Source organism: Phalaenopsis equestris, unplaced genomic scaffold, assembly GCF_001263595.1.
Source record: "Phalaenopsis equestris unplaced genomic scaffold, ASM126359v1 Scaffold000256, whole genome shotgun sequence".
NCBI classification, from domain to species: domain Eukaryota; kingdom Viridiplantae; phylum Streptophyta; class Magnoliopsida; order Asparagales; family Orchidaceae; genus Phalaenopsis; species Phalaenopsis equestris.
The window spans coordinates 645,401-665,740 of record NW_018164698.1 but is presented as its reverse complement, the minus strand read 5'-3'; the positions used below and the strand labels follow the sequence as shown (position 1 = coordinate 665,740).

General features: G+C 32.2%; 1 protein-coding gene across 1 annotated transcript in view; it reads left to right on the top strand.

Annotated features, from left to right (window-relative positions):
• Positions 1-347: 347 nt before the first annotated feature.
• Positions 348-20,340, top strand: part of LOC110024434 (probable prolyl 4-hydroxylase 9) — a 32,781-nt gene continuing 12,788 nt past the window's right edge. The window contains exons 1-4 of the mRNA XM_020724395.1: positions 348-671; positions 7,088-7,245; positions 12,297-12,399; positions 15,667-15,762. Of these exons, the coding sequence (XP_020580054.1) occupies positions 423-671; positions 7,088-7,245; positions 12,297-12,399; positions 15,667-15,762 (606 nt within the window). The 5' untranslated portion in view covers positions 348-422. The remainder of the gene's footprint in view (positions 672-7,087; positions 7,246-12,296; positions 12,400-15,666; positions 15,763-20,340) is intronic.

Sequence of the window (20,340 nt, the reverse complement as noted above, 5' to 3'; positions counted from 1 at the left end):
TTTGATTTGTAAATAACACTGTTTAGAGTGGTCTGAATGTAATTATTCCAAAAAAAAAAATTCTTAAACTGAGTGGTATGTATGTAAATCTTCCTCACAATTTTATTTTTTTATTTATAATATTTTTATATTATAAAATTATTTAATGAAAATGTGCATTTCGATTTTAAAAAGGTAATGATAATGATAGCTTCAATATTATATTAAATATGCAAATTAGGAAATTTGTATGTGGCAAGTGGCAACTTTTAATAAAAATAAACTAAAAATATTAAATTTATTTTAAAATAAAGTTAAATATTAAAGTATCATATATGTACGAAAAAAGTATCATATATGTACAAAATGTACGATTGGTCGAGTCTTCAACGAGAAGCACCGGAACCCGTCATCCCCCACCGCGGTCGGCGGGGAATCCCACCATGAAAGCCAGTGGGAAAAGATCGCTGTGGAGAAAGAAGGTGGGACTTCCCATCGCACTCTTCTCTTCTTCCGTCTTCTTCCTTGCCGGCTTCTATGGATCCATACTCTTCTCCCTGAATCCCACGTCTGACAGTGAGAGCGTCCACCGTGCCAAGTTCATCGAGTTTCCAGACGGAGGAGAGGCTAACATGGCTGCGATGCCCCACGGGGAAACCGGAGAGCCTCGCTATTATTCTATTCCTTTTCAGGTGATTCACTTTTCCCTTTGTATTTGAAAGATCGGCGTCCTTCTTTGGTTGTAGAGGATACCACAGGGGATTTGGCACACTTATAGTGGGATTGGGTTGTTGCAAGTGACTAACATAGTGCGAAATTGAGAAATCGACATTTTAGGGGTTTGGTTAAACTTTAGTTGGCTTCGTACATTACGTCCATTTACAAACATGGCTTTCTAGCATTTTCTCCTTCGTGGTTTAAAACCCCGTGTTCTTCTTTGGATAACGATGAATGATTGGGCAGTCTTGTCAATTAGTTGGTCAGTACGGCCCAAACACTGTAAAAAAGGAAAATTGAAATTTTTATGCTCTTAGTATACTCTCTTCTTGGTGTTGTACATTGCTTCCATGAGTGAACCCGGGTTTCTGTCTTAGAATTGGATCAGTTATTCTAAACAGTGAACTGATGAGTTTATTAGATTTGGATTAGACGCAGTTAGAAATCAATAAGGATTTTAAACTCTACTCGCACCTTCACAAAATTTTAAAACTTGTTGCGATTGATTTTCATTTTCTCCACCTGCCTTCAATCCTAGCAAAACTGATATTACTTTGGCGTGCGTTGTCTTGTGTTCTGACATGGTTGGAGGAAGCTCTAACTTGTTTATCCTTATATTTAATCTTCCAGGATAACTTCATTTTTTATACTACTAGACGTTAGGGGCGGTTTGGTTCATAGACATTGCAATGTCACGATATGTTATTTGAAGATGCCTGTTGTTTGTTTTGCGAATATCTTTAGATAACTCTCATATAAATGTCATCTATGTCCTAAACTATTGACATTTATATGAAGCAATATCTTTCTCACTGACCTCTTGTAAAATATCATAGTGTATTCTTAAATTAACACCAAATTAAACGGGCAATATTTAAAAGACTTCACTGGCATCTAAATAACTCCCAACCAAATAAACCTTTAATTGTCATTTGGTTTTGACATAACTTGCAATGTGTTTTATGCTTGAAGAACCTTTTTGGGGAGAAGTGTGCGTTGGGTTAGTGACATAACAAATTGCAAGAAATAAAGCTTTTTGCAAGGAGAAACATTAAATAAATCAAGACTAGAGATTTATATGATTTAATGAAATTTACCTTCATCTACATTCATATTGAGAGATTAGTTACACTAATCTAGAGTCAAATCATAGCATATAAATGTTCACGTTGCTAAAAAAAATTATTATTTTTTTGTTATTTTTTTCTCACTAGCTTTTTTTATTATCATCCCGCTTTTAATTTCTCTCTTAAATTTCACTTATAGAAAACAAATTCGCAAAAGCAAACAAAAAGTCCCAAGCCACAAGTTTCTTTTAACATTCTTTTCTTTCACTCTGAAAACAACCTGTTGTATAAAGCTTAAGTCAACCAGATCACGTCCTTCGATGGATAGTATTTGTTAGTGAAGGATCCTGAAATTATGAATCATATAATTGAATTGAAGAAATTAGGCCATATGAATAAATCTATAAAATTTATTATTTATTCACATATCAATGGAACCAATTTGAGGAGAATAAGGATATTTAATAATGAAATAAATCTTTGCACTAGTTTTATAATCTTCCACTTGGTGATTAATCCTTAATGTGCAATCCTTTGAGACATATCATCTTTTGGTGGCACCCGTCTTAATCAACCTTTGGGTTGATTGAGATATTTTCTTTGTTAATGTTATATCATCGTTCAGTCACTCTGAATTCAACCAGTTGTACAAAGCTTAAAGTTTTTATTGCAATGTCATCTCGCCCTTTGAAAGCTCCTACTTGATAAACTTTATCTCATGCTACACCTCTAGAATAAATAGCAAAAAAAAAAAATCATATTTTTTTCCCACTATTTTGGTGTTTAACACATACACATGGTCCTATTATTGCTTGGCCATGCTTTCACCATAACACTTTTGGTACATAAGCTCAAAAGCAATCTGCTTCATTTAGGTATTCAATTAGGTTCATGTTACTCTTTAAGCTTGGAGCATGTCTCATATTTTGAAGCTATTACATAGCATTTTTTATGGTCTCGATTTTCACATCATCAACCCTCATGATGTAAAAGGATTGGATTCGCCTTTAACAAGATGAAGCTTCTTGCAATCCCTCAAAGAATTGTCAATCATAAACTCCGAGTAAATAATCGAAGGCTCCATAAAACTATATTTATTAAGAACTATTGTATTGTAGATCTCTTTACTTGCAACATTTGCACATTCCTCTATTTGATTTGAATTATATCCATTGTTTTTCTATTGACAATTCCTTTTTCAACTAGCTAATGTTGCCTCATTTGGATTATGTCCTTTTGCCTTGCTCCTTTATTTTCATTGTGAAAACATCCACCCACTGTTATACAATGCAAGTCCGCCCCCTCATGTCATCTTATTGATATTATCGGGTGATAGAGTGTCTCAACAACAACAACAACAACAAGCCTCTATCCCACTAAGTAGTGTCAGCTACATGAATTCTTTTTCTCCATTGTGTCCTATTGAGTGTCATATTTTAATTTAATTCTAATAAATTAAGATCATTTTTTATACAATATGCCCAAGTTTTCCTAGGTCTACCTCTGCCTTTCTTAACATAAGTTGAATCTAAACCATTTACTCTCTGAACCGTATCATCAGATGGTCGACGTTTAATATGGAAAAATCATTTAAAACGACTCTCTTTAATTTTGTCCTCCACTGGAGCTACACCATTCATATCACCGATATATTCATTTCGCATTTTGTCTCTAAGTGTAAAGCCCCTCATCCACCTAATCATTCTCATCTCGGCAACACTTAACTTAGTTTTATGCTTCTCTTTTAAAGCCAATATTCTGTGCCATAGAGCATTGCAGGTCTCACCAATATTTTATAAAATTTTTCTTTCAGTCTAAGCGATACTTTTTTATCACACAATAGGCCCGAAGCATTCCTCCACTTCAACCAACCAACTTGAATTCTACTAAGAACATCCCCATCTATATCACCATCACTTTGAAGAATAGATCCGAGATATCTAAAACGTTCACACCTTTTAGTAATTTGATCACCTATAGTTAAAACTCTATCACTAGAGCTACCACTACTAAAATTACATTCCATGTATTCAGTTTTAGTTTTATGCAAACGAAGGCCTTTATACTTCTATGTAGACCTTCATAATTCAAGTTTTTTCTATGTTTTTTCCCTAGTCTTATTCACAAGAAGGAAATCATCAACGAAAAGCATAAACCAAGGTACATCCTCTTGTAAATGTCCAGTAAGAGCATACATAACTAAAACAAAAAAATATGGGCTTAAAGCTGATCCCGATGTAATCCAACTGAAAGAGGAGAATATTTAGTAAGTCCTACTTCTGTTCGGACGCAAGTAACAACTCTAGTACATATATCTTTAATGACTTGATTATAAGTCATATCAACACCTTTATTCTCTATATTCTCTATAACTCTCCAAAGTAACTCTCCAAAGGGTATCTCTTGGAATCTTATCGTAAGTTTTTTCTAAATAAAAAAAAAATTATATATGGATCCTCCTTATTCTCTATGTACTTCTCCATCAAACCTCTCAATAAATGTATAGCTTTCATAGTCGATCTGCTCGACATAAATCCAAACTGATTATGAGAAATCTCTGTAATATGTTTTATCTATTTTCAATTTACCTTCTCTCATAATTTTGAAGTACGACACGTCAACTTAATTCCTTTATAATTTGCACACTTTTGTGCATCCTATTTATTCTTAAAAATGGGGACCAATATACTCTTTCTCGATACCTCAAACTTCTTTTTAGTTTTTAAAATAGTATTAAAGAATGTAGTAAGTCAAGAAACTCCCAAATCTCATAAATATTTCCACACTTCAGGTTCTACAAACTTTCTACCATTATTTTCTTTAAAGCCTATTTAACTTATTTTTAACTAATGCGACAGTAAAAATGAAACATTTTATTATTTCTTAATGATATTAAGATCATTAAGATTGATCGTAACTTTTGAAACTTCATTGAAAAGTTTATCAAAATAACTCACCACCTATGTTGAATATCCTTTTCCAAGAAAGAAAATATATTTTCATCTTTAATACACTCCAATTGGGATATCATTAGATTCTACAGACTTTCTATCCTTGATTTTCTTTAAAACCCCATCAACTTATTTTTTACTAATGCGACAGTAAAAATGAAACATTTTATTATTACTAATGATATTAAGATCACTAAGGTTGATCGTAATTTTAGAAATTTCATTGAAAATTTTATCAAAATAACACACCAACCTATATTGAATATATTTTTCCAAGAAAAACACTTTGATTTTCATCTTTAATACATTTAAGTTAAATCTTTGTTTTTCTTTTCCTTTTTTTGGCTAGTTTATATATATATATATATATATATTTCATCCTCTCTAGTTTCTAATATATTATAAAGATCACTAAAAGCATAATTTTTAGCATCACAGATTGTTCTCTTGGATTCTTTACGAGTTATTTTATATTTTTTTCAGTTCTCTAAGCTTTACATTTAAACCTATTTTTATAACATTAATTCTTATATTTTACATTTTCTTGTACAGTGTCATCCCACCACAAACTATTTTTATTTATGAAAATTTTTTCTTTTGATTCTCCAAGTATATCTTTTGTCACTTGTTTAATATTTTTTGTTACTTTATTTCACATAGACTTTCTTCTTCATGAACATCCCAAATCTTGAAATCTTGAAGTTTACAAATAGAAATAATTTTATTTGTCTTTTAGGTGCCCCAATCTAATTATATGATAATGATTCATAATCTTCTTTATTTTACAACTCTTAATCTTAAAATACAAAATTAATAATCGATGTTGAGCTCTTAAATCTTCACGTGGAATGACACTACAATTTATACATTATTGACGATCTCTTCTTCTCATAAGAATATAATCAATTTGTGTTTTATTAGATACATTCTTGAATAAAATATTAGCCACCATGAATATCTTTTCTTGAATAAAATATTAACAATAATAAAATCATACGCTAAAGTAAAATCTAATATGATTCTACCTTCTTCATTAATCACCTTCATTCTACCTTCTTCATTAATCACTTATAAACCATAGCCACCATGAATATTTCTGAAATATTCTATCACTTTACCAACATGTCCATTTAAGTTTCCTCAAATAAAAAATCTTCCTTTAAGAGGTATCATTTGTATTAAGTCTTCTAAATCATTCTAGAATTTTTTTTAGAACATATGTCTAAACCTACTTAAGGAGCATAAGCACTTATAATATTAAAAATCTTAGTATTAACAATAATCTTTGCGGCTATAATTCTAGCCAATTCTATTAATTTTTTAAACATTATCTTTCAAGCTCTTATCTATAATTACACCTACCCCATTTTTCGTGTCACTCTTAGTAAAATACCAAAGTTTAAAACCTAAGCTATCAATGTTCTTAGAATTTTCTCCAACCAATTTAGTTTTTTGAATACATAAGATATTTATTTTCTTATGAATCATAATATCAATTAATTCGATTAATTTATCTATGAAAGTGTCTATATTCTAAGATCATATTCTAATATTAGTTTCATGAACTAAGTTTTTTACCATCTTCCGTCTGTACTATGGAAACTCTTGCTTATTTGATACTACATCTGGGCGACGGTGTACCTGCTCTTACGCACTTTTCACTAAATTCAGGTCATACAACGTGTCATTTCTAGGGGACGCCCTAGCATTTACACAATGATAAAAAAGTTCCATGTTATAATTTTTCGACAAATTTTACGTTGTCTGTCACTACATAACACAACTCTCTACTTTTCACATCCAGGAGTCAGGACCCGGCAATGACAGTATTTCTTGAATACAAAAGATAGAGTATCTCAACATTAGGAAATATAATTGAAGAGATTAGGCCATGTGGATAACCTGGATGTCTCATAGCTAATCATTATAGAGGGAAATCAGTTAGATGAGAATAAGGAAAACTAATGAGGAAGTAAATCTCCATACCGACTTAACAGAACTTACAATATGAGCATGGTTTTGTCTATGTATTTTTTGATCACTATGCTATGCTAAGTCAACAATTCACTTTTCATGTGGTGAAACTACTAGTACCATGTATCCCAAGTTACGCATTGGCCTAAGAAATAATATCCTTCCAAGATAAATTTCTCTTTGCCTACTTCTCTTTATGCAATAAAAATGTGCTGTAAACATCTATGTGTTGGTTAACATGAAATTTAACTGTTATTGTTTGATGCAAATTTCCATTTTCTTGTTGATAACTTAATTATTATTTAATTTTTCTTTTTAATGTGTAACCATGCACATGAAAGTTGTATGAAAACTCTGCATTGGGATTTGATATTCTACATTTTGTATGCTTGGCTGCAGGTTTTAAGCTGGAAACCACGAGCAGTATATTTTCCCAAGTTTGCAACAGCAGAGCAATGTCAGGCAATAATAAAAATTGCCAGGTCAAAGCTAAAACCATCCTCCCTAGCCCTGCGCAAGGGAGAAACTGAGGAGAGCACAAAAGGGATAAGAACAAGGTCAAATCCTTTTCCATGTTTTTATTAATGGACAAAGGCTTTCATTATGTAGGAGCACTATCTTTCAACGTTGTTTTTATAATACTGTCGTCATAATCATTATTAACCTTAAGAAATTATTTTGTTTGAACTTTTGAAAATTTCATTTAGCATTCATTTTTTTTTTGGCCCTGGAAGTTGTGTAAAATTATTGTCAGTAAATCTATTTGAACAAGTTGCATTCGATGTATTTAGATCTTCCTTTTCTTTTCAATTCCTCCAATACAAATTTTCTACTTATTTAATGAGAGCAGTTTTATAATCTTGTTTGTGCATGCACGACCATCTATTTCTACTATCAATTACTAGAGAATGCGCTTTCAAAACTTAACTTCTTCGATGTGAATGAAACGGTAAACCATGAAGTACCATCAAAATTAAAGATATGTTAATGAATAATAATTTGCCTGTGATGGCATTATATTTGAGAATGATGGCAGTATTGGTTTGGTGAATTTTATGTTTGCTTCATCCATAGCATGTGGTGTTTTGTTATTTTCGTTTGGTTCCCTGAAAATTTTCATAGTGAATGCTATATCTTTTTCACTTTGAGCTTTTAGATACTTCTATGATGCACAAACTAACATTACATATTGCACTTGATTTCACTGGTGGCTATGCTTTGGCTAAAATTTGGTACATATTCTAAAATATTTTATTTGATTTTATAATTTTTGCTTACATCTTTTCTCATGTAGGGTGGTAATATATTTGATTTTAATGTTTTTATTCACCTCATACAACTAACTTTCAAAACTTAGATCTAATTTAGGTTCTTTGATTCTTTCAAAGAATATTTGCACTCATTAGGCTTGGAGAAATAATGCTTACCTTAATTTTGTTTGCTTATAAATTTTTACATGTAGAGAGAGAATCATTATCAAGTAGTATTGAGAAATAATCCTGACATTGTTTGAGGAATCCTAGATGTTGCCAGTGTCGGGGATCATTATTAATTTCATCAGAAAACATTCCATTGGTGTCATTAATTAAGTAATTATTTCTTGGTTGTATTCTCTCGCTTTAGTCAAGTTGACACCTTTTTTTTCATGCAGTAACTGTCAAAAAATTCAGCATTAAATTGTTCAAGTGTCAGAATTCCCAAAAAGCCAAAACTGAGTGGTCTCAAAACATCTCAAATGGCTTATTTTAACCCATAAATGACCTTACGTGCATGCATTAAGGGTCAGCTTCTTGCCTCTTCCCCTTAATAATGGGCACGGACAGCCTGTGCTATGCACTCATGAATGCACTGTATTGCATTTTCATTTTTTTCTTAAATGTTTATATTGAATTATTATTATTATTATTTTTTTTAAAATCAACAATGTCTGTCGTCGCTACAATCTCTGATGCCCGCCATCGTCAATATCAATGGTGCCCTTTGCTGCACTAAGGTTGCTGTCCGCAATTGCTATCAAAGACCATGCCCACTGTTGCCACCAAAGATTGTTTTTGTTGTAACCTCCAAGGTTGGCACATATTGTCACTGGCAATGTTCTCGACATCCACCATTGTCATGATTACTAACGACAATCATAGGCACTATCACTGACATTGCTTGTGTCAGCTGCCACTAGTAATGTAGAGATTCAACATCGCCACCGTTTTGGTCACCCAACTTTCCACTATGGATGATATCTATTGTTGCTATTAAAGCTGATGCTAGCCATTCTAGTTTTCTATCTTCTCCCTTTTGATGAGAATGATCAAACAAACCATTAATTATCATAATAAATTTGATGTCTTAGGGCTCCTTTTATTTCTACTATAGAAGACATTTTTCATGATTTCTGTTTATTATATTGCATTAATGTCTTCTCCCCGTTACGAAGAGGGGCATTTTTTTAACATACATCTTACATTAGTATAATCATTTTAATTGGGTTCATTGTCTTTTTTTTTTTAGTTTTTTATGTAAAGCACTTCATGATCCTTATGAGCTGTTATTCTCTTATTTATGTATGTGCGAGATTTTTGTTCAATATAAAGATAATAAACTCTCTCTTTGTCAATGTGAATGTTCCAACACATGATAATTTACTTTCTTTTGACAACTGTGCCTGTGTTTATTTACACAGTATGACATTCTTCATGTTATAGTCTAGCTTAATTTTTTAAGAGTTCATGTTTACTTTTTCTTGGATACAGTCATGTTATTGACATCATCATATTTGTTATGACCCTGGTTCATGTTAGCTCATTGTGCTTAAGCTTATAATTAATGTTTTGATAATTACAAATATATTTTGACACAAACTAAAATTATTGATTAAGGTTGATGTAGGTGCGAGCCAAATTATTTTAGGTCAAGCTTAAATTAGCATATTAAGATTAAAAGACACGTTGGAACACATTTATATTTTAAGAGAATTCAATGGCCCAATTAACTCAAGTTAGCTCTGCCGCTGTCAAGATCAATCTTCATTCTTCAAAGTGCAGAAGTATAATATTTATTTTTGAGCCATGTGTAATTGTCTTTTTTTGGTTTTAGGAATATTAAGATGGCCAGCACACAAACAAATAAAATTGAAAGTCAGTTTTTTAAGCAAATTTGAAAATTTTAGAGCTATCACACAGTCTGATCAGGCGTTGTACTGTACGACAAGGTTTTATTTCAGATGGAATAAATTAAACAGCTTGATAAGTTCAGAGATTATGATAATTAACTAAATTGATCTTACAATATATATATACTACCATATGATATGACCTAATATTGAAATAAATTAATATGATCAAGGTGAATTAATTTCAATTACTAAAATTTGAGCAAATTGTCTTGTACAATATCTTAATATTTGAATCAAATCAACAGTATCAATATGCATGAATTATATATTTTATGAAATTTGAATCAATCATGTTGTGTGAGGTATGCCATCTTTATGATCTATTTTTAATTTAAATTCAAGTAATCACATGCCAATTTTCAATGGTTTGTGCAATTAGAATTGAACTTATTGTTTTGTATGATATTGATGTAATGTACAATCAACCACTAGCATATTTTTTAATATGTTTTACGGATTAACTATTGAATATAATAGAAGATGTTATTGTCTATTGATAGATTGGGAACTTAGAATGAGGCCAACAACAAGAGACTCTCTAGCTATTGAAAACCCTCGAGAGATATTCTTAAAGCGAGTGATCCCTAAACAAAATCATCTCTTTTCTTAACACCTTGCATAGTTTTCAAGGCCCTTGTTTGTTGCTCTTGACTGGATTATCTTGGATTTCGTAAGTGACGTTAGAAATGGTTGATTTTCTAATGAGTTGTGCTATGAGTGACTTGCGTCTTGCTTTCAAGTGAAAGTGTTGTAAGGTTTCTCCATTACATGTGAAGGGGAGAGCTTTTTCATCTTACGATAGCAAATGAGAAAATATTAAAAAAAATTGAGAGGACCCGAGGAGTGGACGAAAGCCAGTTGGGGGCTAAATCATGATATATCAGATTACACTTTATTTTTCCTCGCAGCATTTTTGTTAACCTTTACTACTTACTCATGGTAGTTTTTTGGTGAAATTAATTTGCATATGCTTTGAATGTTGATTGCATGTGGTCGATGGTTTAAGAAAATTCCTTGGGTAAGTAAAAATTATAATCTTTTTGTAAAAATCATTGAATTGATAATAAAAAATAAAGAAATATATTGGATATGTTGTTGTGTATTTAAAATCATAAAAAGAATTTTTTGCCCCGCATCCATTTTGGAAAACAAAGGTCTTCACTATTTAAATATTTTAAAAAATAATTATTTTACCCATTTTGGTTGTGCCATAACATTCACTTTATTCTTCTTGTTTGCCTTTTATTATTATTTATGTAAAAATACACAAGGGTTTTTTAAAGGCTAATTTCAAACTAATATAAAAAATAGACTTTTCAATGTAAGATTGTAAGGCTGTTACTAATGGTGTAAACAAACCGAACATGAGCAAGCCTAGAGCTTGTTCGTTTTCGGCCCGTTTAAATTTTTTTTGGTTCGAAATGAACTTATGTTCGAAATAGCTTATGAATACTATGTTTGTGGTTAGATCGATTCAAATTCGAACTTGTTCAAATTAGCTAATGTTCTGCTCGATTTTGAGCTCTAGAGCCTTCATTATTTTATTTGCTATAAATAAAAAAAAGGAATTAACCCCTTTTCATGAATCTGTGATCACATGAAGTGGTAATCGTTCTATATTTTTTTTGTTTTTGCATTTATTTGGGATTGCAATGAGAATTTTTTCTTTTGCATATGATGTGACTAAATAGGAGATGCGGCAGCCCTCTCGTTTACATACATGCCACTCTAATTCTTACGCCAATTGCAAAAAAGACAAAAAGGCGGGCCAGTCGGCAACATTAAATCACATTCCATTTACATACATACCACCTAACTCATGCATTATATAATAATTCTCTATTTTTAGAGACATTTACATGTATGCCAACCAAATTCTATTTATTTACATATCTAACGCCAACATTTATATTTTTATAATTATACCACCAAAATAATTTTTAAAAATAAAAATATTTAGCATTTTTTAATACATATGAAAAATTAATTTAAAAATGATATAAATAAATATTATTATTTAATTATTTAATTATTTCAAACAAAAACTGACCCAAACATGAATGAACAAATCTTTGTTCGTGTTAAGCTCTCTTCCTTAACGAATGAATCGAATATGAGCTATTTAACAAGTTGAACACAAGTTGTTCGAGGACGACGACCTTTTTTGACAGGCCTAGTTGTTCCTGCACTTCGATCTATGAGCTTATGTTCTAAGTCTATTGATTCTAGCTTTATGATAACATCAAAACAGGCTTTGCTTTTCTTATTTTAGCATGTAGTATATTATATTTATATGATTTGTTTATAACATCATATTCTTGTTTTTAGGTTAATAACTTTGTTTTTCCTTCTATTTATATGTGCCCAGAATTTTTTGTTTGAGTATTGAAAGGCTTGTACTCAGCACTATAGTCATATAGTTATTTCTTCATGCAACAGTTCAGGTACATTTCTAAGTGCATCTGAAGATCCAACAGAAACCTTAAAATACATTGAGGAGAAGATTGCCAGAGCAACAATGATCCCAAGAGATCATGGAGAGGTATATCGATCCACTTGATTATACCTATTTTTATACTGAAATTTACCCTCGTTGACGGGAATATTTCTCTATTTGTCTCTTTTTTCTCAGTTAAATTATGCCTAAACCTCTCATCTGTTCATTGTAATGCCTGGGTTTAACCAAGTTCAATACACGTAGGCAGATAAAATCTTAAAAAAGAGGAGAAAATGTTAAAATGACTCTTGTGGTCATTGTTAGTTCTAGCTTTCAAATGCATTTAATATATTTTCTTAACTCTTCAAATATAATTCAAAAGAATCTCTCTATTGGATTATTTTAGATCAGATTTGAGAGTCGATGGACTGTTAACAACAAACAAAACAAACAATAACAAGCTTTTATCTCACTAAGGGTATGTTTGGAGCAGCTGCAGCTTATTGAATAATCTGCTGATAAGCTTATTAAAAATAATCTGCTGATAAGTTAGGTGCGATGACTATTACAAATTTTTATTTTTTTGAAAAAGCCAGACGTTGCCAGAAAGCTGCCACCGTACCTAGATAGGTGCGGTGCGAGAACGTTGTTTTCAGCTTTTTGAAAACGCATAAGCTGTCAAAACGCAGTTTACCTAAACAGGTCAGGTGTGTTTTCAAAACGTCACCGCACCAAATAAGTTATCCCAAACGGACCCGAAGTGAGGTTGGCTCCATAAATTCTTTTTATTCATTGTGTTCTATTGAGTGTCATATTATCATTTTATTCTAATAAATTAAGATAAATTTTTATGCAATGCCTTAATCTTTTTATTAGGCCTACCTCTACCTTTCTTAACATATAGAAATCATTATCTAGAATGAAGCTTCCACTAACACAAAATTTGAGGAGGGATTATGCACGGGGCCTTATCCATGTAGGCTATTTTCATATATACAAATCATATGTGAAGTTATCATCCTTTTTGTCCACCAATTACAGCCTCAATGATAAAGAGAAAATATGAAGTTGGAAACAGAACAAATTATTTTCATATTTCTTCCCTAATATATTTTCTTATATTTTTTTTCTTGTTCACGTTATTTCAAATTCTTCAATTCCCCTCATTTATCCCATGCAATGATGGTCCCTGATTCAAGGTACAACTTCTGATTGAGAAAATAAACAAGCCTGTGTGCCATTAAGAGGGAGACTCTTCTTTTTGCACTATTTGTGGATAACATTTTTCACTCCGGCACTTTAAGATAGTTAGTCTTGAAATGTTTTTTTTTAATCAGTTTTTTGTTTTTCCATGCATTCCTTAACCATCTTGCTGTCATGCTATGTGAAGTATGCGACTGTGTAGCGGCTAGGCTTGGCAACATTAAAGCTGTTGGACTATACCTGAGAATTGGGTTGATTCTCCAATCTCTCCGATAAAACGTTCTACACGAACGCATTTTTTAGCTCTTATATTATTTAGAAATGAGTGAAATGTGACTTGTTATACCTCTCTTCACCAAACGAATGAAGAATTTTGTAGCCCATGCAAATGCCAGATTTGCCCATGAGGGAAGTTCAATTCTAAAAATAAGAAATTCTTTGGTTCAACTCACCTATCTTATCTTATAATGTATTAAAAAGCCTTGAAAATTAATGTTAGGTTTAACTTGGCTTAAGATTTAGGGTATGTTTGGGGTAGCTGCTGCAGAAGAAACTATTGTTCAGAAAGTTGCGATGATTATTACAAATTTATTTAATTTTAAAAAATCACCGTAGCTTTCTAGCAACCATCACACTTTAATAGGTTAGTTTGAAAAGAAGCAGCTTTCTACCACATAAATTTTTAGAAAACAGCAATAAAATAGTTCCCCAAACACAACTGCGATGAAGGCTTGGAAAGCAAAGTAGCCAAAAAGCTGTCCCAAACAGACCTTTAGCTGAATTTTCAAAGGATTATGAATGGTAGTTGTTGTATTAAATTAAATGTTAAAGGGCCGTTTGGGATTACTTTTATTTTTTATTTTCTATTTGAAATAAAAGCTATTTGATTATAGATGGTTGTTTTTAAAATACTCAAAACTCATGGCCCATTGAGAATTAATGTGAGGATTAAGATTCAGCTCTACTTGAGTTTGCAATGGATTATATGAATGGTAGTTGTTGCATTAAATTAAATGTTAAGGGGCCATTTGGGATTACTTTTGTTTTTATTTTCTATTTTTTATTGTTTTATTTATTTTTTAATTTGAAACAAAACATGTTTGGCTATTTGATGAAAGTATGCTTGTTTTTAAAAATACTCAAAACACTTGGCCTCGTTTGGGATCACTTTTGTGTTTTATTTTTTTATTTTTTGTTTTTATTTTATTTTTTTTATGTTTTGATTTAAATTAAAGCACGTATAGTTGTGGTAGTTGTTTTTAAAAATACTCAAAATATCTTGTAGGTGTTTTTAAAAGTAAAGTGATCTGTTTCTTAAAAAAAAAAAAAAAAGCATATAGAAATTATACTATTCAAACATATTTTCAAAAACAAAACTAAAAAAAATGCCAAATGGGCCCTTAAATTTTGTTTTGTGTGTTTTCAAGAACATGTTATTTTGTTTTTAGAAACAAAAAAAACAAAAATATATAAAGAAACTCACACAACAAATTTAAAAATAAATAAAAGAAAAAATCGAAAACAAATAATAAAATTGATCCCAAGCAAGCCCTATATTTTTATGCATCTTATATAATTTTGTTTGAAGCACCTTCACTAACGATTAGAAGTTCCTTTAACATCCTGCCCATGGTATGTCATGTCGTACTCTCTGATTTTGCCGCGTATACATATCCGGGTTGTGTCATGTTGTGTTGCATAGATAGACCCTTATATCTCTAATAGTTGATTCTATTTTCTATTTTCATATGTTTTCTATTAAAACCTTTCATAGACTTGCATAAATTTTTTACTCTTCGGAATAAAGCACACTAGCTATTTTGTAGTTCTTATTGATATTCATTTTTCTGCATAAAAACAATGATATGAACTCTTATAATTTAGTTGATTCTATTTTCTATTTTCATGTTTCCTATTAAAATTTTTCATAGAATTGCATAAATTTTTTACTCTTTGGAATAAAGCACACTAGCTATTTTCTAGTTCTTATTGATATTCATTGTTTTGAATAAAAACAATGATATGAACTCTTATAATTTTACTGGTTATGGCGTTTTGTTCCATTTTATAGTGAATGAAATTGCTCTCATACCTAGTGAAAGAAATTCATAACTTTATAATGATTCTGAAACTTTCTAAGTAATATTCAGGGCTATGACCATGTTTCAGGCCTTCAATATTCTTCGATATGAGATTGGACAGAAGTATGCTTCTCACTATGATTCATTCGACCCATCTGAGTATGGTCCACAGAAAAGCCAAAGAGTAATGAGCTGTCACTTCTTTTCCTTGATTATTATTTATTTTTCAATTTCCAAGATTTGTTGTTTAAAGATTTTCAATGGTTGCTGTTTCCACGTTCTTTGTTTAACTTAATTTATTGAATTGCTACTTAGCTGCTAGATATTATTGTGAGAGAGAAGTTAAAAAAGTGCTTCTGCATTTTGTTTTCTTTCCTGAACTGTGATTTGGTAGCTGAAATCCTAAGAGCTTATGGCTAAAATTAGATGTTACTTATGTGGTGGACTGGACAACAGCGGGAAAAGTTGGCGGTGGATTGGACAACAGTCGGAAGAGATGAAACGAGTTGAGATAGTTACCACCTCACATCAGTTACAGCTGCAGCACCTTCTCGCCGCCGGATACAGACTTAGGAAGGGAGAAACACCTTAGAGGCAGCAAACTGAAATCAACGACAAAATCACGACCCTTTTAAGCAAGCAAAGTAACCTATATATAATAGGTGCTAGTAGATAGAAACAATAAGTAATAGAAAATGAAAGAGATGGAATAGGAATGAAATAGAGAAAGGAAGGAATTAGAATTGGAAGGAGATAGAAAAATGCAGGAAATAGAATAGGAAGGGAATTCCCTCTATAGAAGGAAATAGAATATGCAAGTAGGATGGGGAAGGTGCGACAATTCCCGCTTCACATGAAGGTCCAGCCTTTTGCTGGACCGGGGCCGGGGCCGGGGCCGGGGCCGGGACCAGGACCTGTTCTGGCCAAGTCAACCGGGCATCCCGTAATCTCCATGTCATTCCCTAGACTTAGGAATAGTACCCAAAGGTGGATCTTCTGTCAATGAGTTCTCCTACTCGGCTAACATCAGTGTACAACTCTACATCCATGTTATTAGATTTCTTAAAAAATAATCCTCTGTCAAGGTATTCTTAACAAATATTAATATTCTACACACATTCTCCAAATGATCTTCATTTGAATTGTGCATATGTTGACTCACTATGCTGACAGAGTAACTGATGCCAAGTCTAATGTGTGATAGATAGAGAAACTTACTCGCCAATCTCTTATGTATACCTTTTTTTCACTGATGTCTTTTTTCCCTCTGACTGTAATTTTTTGTTGAAATCCATAGAAGTCTCGGTAGGTTTGCACCCTAGTATTCATATTTCTTTTAATGGGTCTAGGATACACTGTCTTTGGGATATCACAATACCCATCTTAGACACTTTCATGCCCAGAAAATATCTCATTGCCTTTTGATCTTTAATTTCAAATTTAGTAGCAATAACCTCCTTAATCTTTCCAATTTCTTGGTCGTCGTCACCCGTCGGGATCATGTCATCAACATAGACAATGAGTATCACTTTTTTACCTCCTTGTGTATTTTTATGAAAAGTGTATGATCCATTTGACATTGGATGTACTCATTTTATTTTATAGTTTTGTCAAATCAAGCCCTTGGCAATTGTTTCAGACAATAGTGACTTTTTTAGTTTGCACACTTGATGTTTAATTGAGTCATCTTCTAATAATGGGGGAATTTCCATATACACTTCTTTTAGGTCTTCATTCAAGAACACATTTTTGATATCAAGTTGATGCAGGTCTCACTCTTTATTCACTACGAAGGAGAGAAGAATCCCATAAGTCTAAGTGAAACATTTGACCATCAACCTAGCCTTGCTTTGTACTTGATATTGAACACTCATTTGCATCCAATCGGTCTTTTGTTTGGAGGAAGTTTTGTAAGGGTCCACGTAATATTTAGCTTAAGTTCTTGGACCTTTTCTTCTACCTCCTTTTTCTATTATGGAGTTTGAAGTGCTTTAAGAATTGACTTTGGTATTGGTACACTGTCAAGATTAGATACATATGCTTTGTAAATTGATAACTTTCCATAGGCAACACTCGTGGATAGGATTATGTGTGCAACTTTCTCGGTCTTCTTCGCTAAATTCCACTTCCCTTGTAACCTCGGAGGTGTGTGAATTCAGGTTTGATTGTGGACAATTCTGTGGTTGCATCTTCTCTTTGTCTTACTCAGTGAATTTATTTCTCCTTGTATACACGCAAGGTTTTTTATTTTAAAAGCTCCTATTGGATTTTCTCAACCGAGGATTTTGGGAAGCAAGATGGTTGGAGGGAAGGGTAATAGGTTGTGATGACTTTATATCAGTGGATATTCATAGTAGTTTAGGGAACCTGAGTGGGTTGTGGTGACTCTAGGTCTGTGTGGAGTCCCAAGTCTGATGTTCATCTGGACTCTCCCCCCTGAATATCAAATTTAGGATAATACAGTTGATTTTCAAAGAAGCTAACATCCATAGAGTTATAGTATTTTGTCGTAATTAAAAAATAACACTTATAACTTTTTTATAAGAAGAATATCCTAGAAAGATACATTTGATAGATTTTGGGTCAAATTTTGTGCGACATTTATTTTATTAAATTTTAGGTGTTAGATGTGAAAATACATAAGACTTGTGTGGTATGTATGAAATGCCCCTTAAAATTACCTTTCAATCATCGTAAACATCACTTTCTCTTCAGCTTATCATAGTTTCGTGTCTCATAGTTTCGTCTAAAACATATGAAACCTTATTTTAGGGCGTGCAAGCAACAACAAGATCATGGTGTGCAAGGATCTCTAAAACTCTAGTCTCTCGTATATTTCCAATCTCATAAATCTCACCTGATTAAAATGTGGTGTTGAGAAATTGCAGTGTAATCATTGTAAGTTATACATAATTAAGAATAAGAATGGATCAACAACTCAATATAAAATACATCCACCAAATTGTTCAAAAAAGCTAGGAAAATGACAAATGCATATCACTATAGGAAGATCAACACCTTCATCTGAATGTTGGAATTGGATGCGAACTTGGAAGTATGATCATGCAAAAATATGAGAGATCACATCTCATATAATCATGGTTTATGACTTACCCTTCATTTTTATATAATCAATAAATTATTAGGTGCGATCAAATTTGTGAAATTATTTATTTATTTTTTATATGAAAATCTAGATACTCGTTTGAATTTTTAATTTGTTTATTAGCTCGATTAGTTAGTCGTTCATTTGTCATAATCAAATTAAGTTCAAACATTGAAAATTTTAAACAAGTCAAGCTTGAACAATATATGGAAGCTCGACACAAGCTCAAACTGAACATGAACAACTTATAATTATACCAAGCTAAGTCTAAACTATGATATACTCGACTCGACTCAGCTCAATTACAACCCTAGGCATGCAGGTATTTTCTCGTCACAATTATCTAGAGGGGCTTTGAAGCAATAACTCAACTTGACATTTTATTAATGAGGTAGATTACTGTTAGTACGAGATCTCTTCAGAATTTTTTTGGGACATTATAAGAGAGCATGATAAACTTTGATACCTTAAGGAGATGTCTATTCTTTATCTCAGTTATCCCGTTTTATTAAGGAGTTTTAATGCATAAACTTACATGAATGATATCATTCTTTATAAGGTAGGTTTCAATGATAGAGTTCGAGTTTTCATTTGCATTATCAGTTTGAGAATTTGAATTTTGCATAGAAATGGAGTAAAAATCATGCTACTGGATGATTGAAAAATTTGTGTGGTTTCAGATTTTTCTTCATGAGGAGTAGCCAACTAACAAATACATAAGGAAAGAACTGCAAACATAATAATAGAGAATAAATGAGGATAAATCTAAATAGGAAACACATAATTTCACAATATTGTTTTAGTTGCCCTCAAGTCCTTGCTTCTATTTACTTGGTTTATTTTCTTGAATATGGTTTTTGAATTAAACTTGCAAGTGTTTGAGGGCCGGTTCCTCTGTCTAATTGGTTCAAGTCCCAGGTCCAGTCTGATTCTCGCACAACCGTTGGGTTTTAATCATTTTGATGACTTTAATATTATTATATGAATTGAATGAATTTTTTTTTTAATTTTCATCAAGGGGATGACATTGGTTAAATAGAAGTTGGAAAACTATGAAATATGATTTTTTTATATGTTTATTTATGCTTCTCTTCCTATGTTTATATTAGTGAGGCCTAAACCCGAAGATGTTGCTCTACTACAGAAGCAGCTAAATTATAGCTGAACTCTAAGATAGTTTAGGAAATTACCATGCATTGGACAGTAATGTTTTTTTCTAATTGAAAGGATTACTTATGCTTGTTATTTATTAGGAGCTGTAATTTTGTAGCTAGGGCTTGTTGACCTCATTTTTAGTGAGGTCTTAGTCTCCTACTTCCATAACCGATAATCTAGCCTTAGGAGTTCCTTGTTGACCATCCTAGTGGACTAGTAATGGAGCTCACCTCCCGTAGAACTTCAAGCCACTTCTTGACTCATTTTTGTGAAGAACTCGCATGAGTGGTTTCAAGCACTCAACTTCTAGTTGCAAGGGCTAAAGACCAACATGTAGAGGGTCTGAAAATGAGTTCCTATAGGATCAACAGCCTTAGGTGAACCCTTTGTGACTCGATTACTTGCGAACGCCGCATTTCACGCACTCACTGCATCACACACGATTTTGGCTTAAATCGACTCGCCCGTCGGCGATCTCGTCCCGGCGCCCCCCCGGGGCCG